This window comes from Sinocyclocheilus anshuiensis, unplaced genomic scaffold, assembly GCF_001515605.1.
Source record: "Sinocyclocheilus anshuiensis isolate Anshui unplaced genomic scaffold, SAMN03320099.WGS_v1.1 scaffold86, whole genome shotgun sequence".
NCBI classification, from domain to species: Eukaryota; Metazoa; Chordata; class Actinopteri; order Cypriniformes; family Cyprinidae; genus Sinocyclocheilus; species Sinocyclocheilus anshuiensis.
In genome coordinates, this window is record NW_015547662.1 from 2827237 (window position 1) to 2831733 (window position 4497).

The following is a 4497-nucleotide window of genomic DNA, read 5'->3' on the forward strand; positions in this document are numbered from 1 at the left end:
CACTGCTCCGTGTGTGTGTGTGTGTGTGTATGTGTGTGTGTGTGTGTGTGTGTGTGTGTGTGTGTGTGTACACAGATGAAGTGATGGTAATCTCAGACAGCGAAGAGGAGGAAGTTGTCATTCTTCATGAAGAAGCCCAGTGAGTAAAGTCATTAAATCTGTCCTTTTATCTCACTCATAAATGTGCAACCTAACCACATGAATCATTATGCAATGTGATATAACCAAATATATTCCTTTTTTAAGGAAATCCACGAAGACTTCTAAACAAAAATGAACTTTGGCGCTGCAGAGGATAGAGACGATCATATATCAGACTCCCATACCGCTGGACACTATTTGTTCTTTTTTGTACTATAAAATAAACTTAAATGTGAAAATATGGAATTCTTTGTTTTTCGACTTACTAAAGAAAAGTTATTGGCTGCATCTGAAATCACATACTTCCTTACTATATACTAGGCGAAAAACAGTATGTGACAAAAGAAGTATGACAGTACTCATAAAAGAGTAGGCAAAAAGTACCCGGATGACTTATTACTTCCAGTGTGATTCTGAAGTGTGCATTCGATGGACACTTTACTATCCCTTGAGGCCACGGAAGAGGATTTGTGAATGGCAATGACTTGACACAACTGATGCTGGTACTAAGTCACGTAACAATGACGACATGGCGAATGTAGTACGTCCAGATTACACTCATACTACACACATTTGTACTATACAGAACATACTCTTTTTGTGGTTGCAAAGTAATCACTTCATCAAAAAAGTACCTACTCGAGAGTATGTGATTTCGGACACAGCCATAGTAAATGTGAAGTAACTTAAAGGTGCAGTAAACGATTTCTCAGAAACACCGAGCACCAAAACACACTTCTAGCCTATCGCCATGTTCTGGAGCTATCAAGATAGAGGTGTGATCCTTGTGGGTATGGAGGTGTTTGCTTTAGTGATTTCAAATATCAAGTGTTTCTCAGAAATGGCTTACTGCTTTAAACAGGTAGGTTAAAGCTTCTAACCATGTAATTGAACAGAATTACACGTTCAGACATAAGATTTGTTAAGAGCTTCCACACATTAAATAATAACCATTCACTTGTAGATTCATAAATGTATTTCTGGCCAGTACGGGTATCGAACCCGCGACCTTGGCGTTATTAGCACCACGCTCTAACCAACTGAGCTAACCGGCCACCTGCGATTTGTAATGGATAAATGAGGTCACAAACTAAGTTATGATCACAGATTTCTGGAGCGTATACTGCCTCCAGTCTATTGTCCTCCTACCTACTTACTAAAGTCCATAAATATCGTGTGTACTAACTTCCAAGCATGGTTGAACTCGTTACTACGCATGCGCGCCATTTTATGATATTTACCCGTCTGGAGAGTTTCTAAGGGTTAGATTTCATTTTTAAATTATATTATGTAAATTTTGTAACATCTCCAGATAATACAGAGAATTTTTTTTTTTTGCTTGTAAATATTCTAGTGTCTTCTGGGACAAAGTGCAATTATGGTTAAAAGAGGGAAATGTGGTTGAACTGAACCTGTCCTTTATAGATATTAAGTATGGAAACTATGAAGAAGGTGGTAAAAAAGGTTTGTTGATTAATGTTTTACTTTTGTTAGCGAAGAATTTTATTCTCAAATGTAGATTTTTTTTTAATCACCCCCCCCCATGTTTATAGTATTTAAGAATTATTTGAGACAATACTCAAAAACTTTGTCAAAAATAAAAAAGCTGGAATCTTGTTAGATTTATTTGATAAATATAATTTATTATAATGTTTTTTTGTTATCCCGTGTTTAATCTATATTTATTAATATAGATGGTTTAAAGAATGCATGTTTTTTTGTATTCTGTATAAGTCTAAGCCCCTCTTAAAACTGATGTCCTTGAATGTAAGTTGTATATGCCAATTTGTTCTGCAAACTTGTCATTTTTTGTTATACTTCAAATAAAATAAAAAAACGAAAAAAAGAAGAAAAACAAAAGTTCCCGACAGCTGAGAGGGCGCGCCCGTAGACGTTGCTGCTCAGGCTTCAAGATGGCGGAAGCCCTGACAACTCAAGAGGAGGTGGTAAGATACCTACATATTTCCATTAAGCCCTTCGTGGATTCCGTGGAGTTTCAAGCTGAGTCGCCAACAGCTCCTCTGTAGCATGTATTAAGATGATACGTCGCTTAATATAGTTCATAATTATTTATTAACAAGGAAGTTGATGAGAATCACGGCCCTGTGGCTGTTTTTGAGGTAACGTTAGCTGAGGTAAATGCTAGCCGTGTTAGCGAGCTAGCGACGCTCTACAGAATAATGCACATTTATAACTGTTTAATACATGTTTATTGACCGGTATGATTCTAGAATTTTATGAAACTTGTATATGGTATTATAAAATGACTCTTACGTGTGTTGGACTGAGAACCAGCTAAGTTAGCAGTATATTGGCATACAACGCGAATGTGACTCGCGGTCTGTTCACATTAATATTATTACAGCATGACTGCATTAAATAAAATATATTATAACAAATCTGCATCGCTGCCCCCTGTCATGTGTGGGCATATATGAATCTCCATGTCGACGTTGCTAAATAACAGAGCGAGCCGGGTGTCTGAAGTGCTGGAAAATGTGAGACAGCTCTCACTTCTGTCTGTCTCACCGTGTTGAACACTCATATCTAGTGCTGGAGGTGCCATTTGTTCCGAATCGTTGAGGAAACTGTGCAATATGAGTGTAGCATAACGTCTGTCAGCACGGTGCGCAGTCAGATTATCCTGCTTCTGCACACGCATTTGACTGAGTGGTGTCTGTCATCTTGGGGTATTGCAATAGTGTTTTGGTTTTGCTTATGGAAACCCTTTGGAAAGGCGGGTAAATGAGAGCAATGTACTGTAGATCGTCTGGTACATTAACTAGTGGTCAACCGATATAGGGACTGGAAATATATAGAAATAGAGAGTGGGATGGCCAGTGTAATGTTAATATAGCCTAGATGTGACAGAGTCAAAAATGATTGTGATCAAAAAGTTTGATCGCAAATGCAAATTAAAACAGTAACGTGAGATGTTGTTGTTTAAAATGACTGTTGCGGTTTTATTATTTACATTTACATTTAATCATTTAGCAGACTTACAAATGAGAAGAGCAAATAGAAGCAATTCAGACCAATAGGAGGGCAACAGTATACAGTACAAGTGCTGTAACAAGTCTCAGTTAGTCTAGCACAGTACACATACCAGGTTTTTTTTCTACAGAAAAAGAGACAAATAGAATAAGAAAATGTTAGCATTAATTAGTCGAGTGCTGACGAAAAAGATGTCTCTTTAGACATTTTTTGAAGATGGCCAAAGACTCAGCTGCTCGAATTGCGATAGGCAAGTCGTTCCACCAGCTTGGAACAGTCCAGGTAAAGGTCCGTGAGAGTGATTTCATGCCTCTTTGGGATGGTTGAAGGTGGTGGTCCTTCATCCAGCCAGAGATGTCTACCGTTGGATCATCTGGTTGGAATGAGAAGTAGAGTTGAGTGTCATCACATCAGCATATGTGTCGTCACATTTTATAGTTTAAAATGTTATTTGTTGCTAGTTTTCACTTTCACCCGATCCTTCAGAAATCATTCATATGTTTTAATATAACTTTTATTTAAATTAAATAAAAGTTTTATTTATATTTATTAGGGTTGTGCGATATTGAAAAAAAATGCGATACGCGATACCTTGTTAAAAAATGCGATATTTGATATGCAATACGATATTGCTTAAAGTGTGAAAAATCTATTTAAAAAAAGTAATGTCAAAAAATGTAATTTTAACATCAATGTGAATGACAAAAAAATGAATGACACTAATTTTAAATTTTATATCCTTTGCTTTCCATACACCTTAAGTACTTTAAGTACGTATAGTCTGAGAAAGTTCAAACATGATTAAAGGCAAGTGAACAGTCAGTAAAACAAAAGAAAAAAAAGGGGGGAAAAGAACAAATACACAGTTTACAAGCATAGATAAAATAAATAGTATTCAGGTACAGAAATGTAATAATTAAGTGTAAAATAACACTGCATTGTGTTCACTGTATGAATTAAATTTAGATTAATCTTTGTTATAACTGTTTTGATTAACATTAGTGACATATTCAGCAGCACGTATTTATAGGCTGCTGTCACTTTAAATCCGACTGCACGGATCCAGTATAATGATACACGTCCGATTTTTTTCTCAGCTGTTTACATTCATTTAAAACATAACTGATTGCGTTTACAAGAATGATCGTTGAGACGGGTACTATTGACATAATTCTGTGTGTATGTGTCTGTTCAAACATGAGGAGGAGATGCGAAAGACGAATCAACTCGGTGTTCGCGCGCCCTCTGAAACGCGTCTCTCTGTCTGTGTGCGCACGCTTTGCACGAGTGCGGCAGAACTGAAGATACGCTGTGCGAGATGCGGCTTGTGCGCGCGCTTCAGGTGTGAGTCAGACAGCAAGA

General features: G+C 37.0%; 2 protein-coding genes and 1 non-coding gene across 5 annotated transcripts in view; 2 read left to right on the top strand and 1 right to left on the bottom strand.

Moving 5' to 3' along the window:
- Positions 1-382, top strand: part of LOC107702358 (exosome complex component RRP45-like) — a 10832-nt gene extending 10450 nt beyond the window's left edge. The window contains exons 11-12 of the mRNA XM_016504651.1: positions 76-139; positions 247-382. Coding sequence (XP_016360137.1) covers positions 76-139; positions 247-277 — 95 coding nt within the window. The 3' untranslated portion in view covers positions 278-382. The remainder of the gene's footprint in view (positions 1-75; positions 140-246) is intronic.
- Positions 383-1122: 740 nt separating this feature from the next.
- trnai-aau (transfer RNA isoleucine (anticodon AAU)) lies at positions 1123-1196 on the bottom strand. The gene has a single exon. It is a non-coding gene; the product is annotated as a tRNA-Ile (tRNA).
- Positions 1197-1986: 790 nt separating this feature from the next.
- Positions 1987-4497, top strand: part of LOC107702357 (tyrosine-protein phosphatase non-receptor type 9-like) — a 19859-nt gene continuing 17348 nt past the window's right edge. For 2 of the 3 annotated variants that reach the window (XR_001635754.1, XM_016504649.1), the window contains exon 1: positions 1987-2087. Coding sequence is in view for 1 of the 3 variants with exons in the window: in XM_016504649.1 (XP_016360135.1) it covers positions 2055-2087 (33 nt within the window). In the remaining 2 variants the exon portion in view is untranslated. The other variant, XM_016504650.1, reaches the window with a different exon arrangement.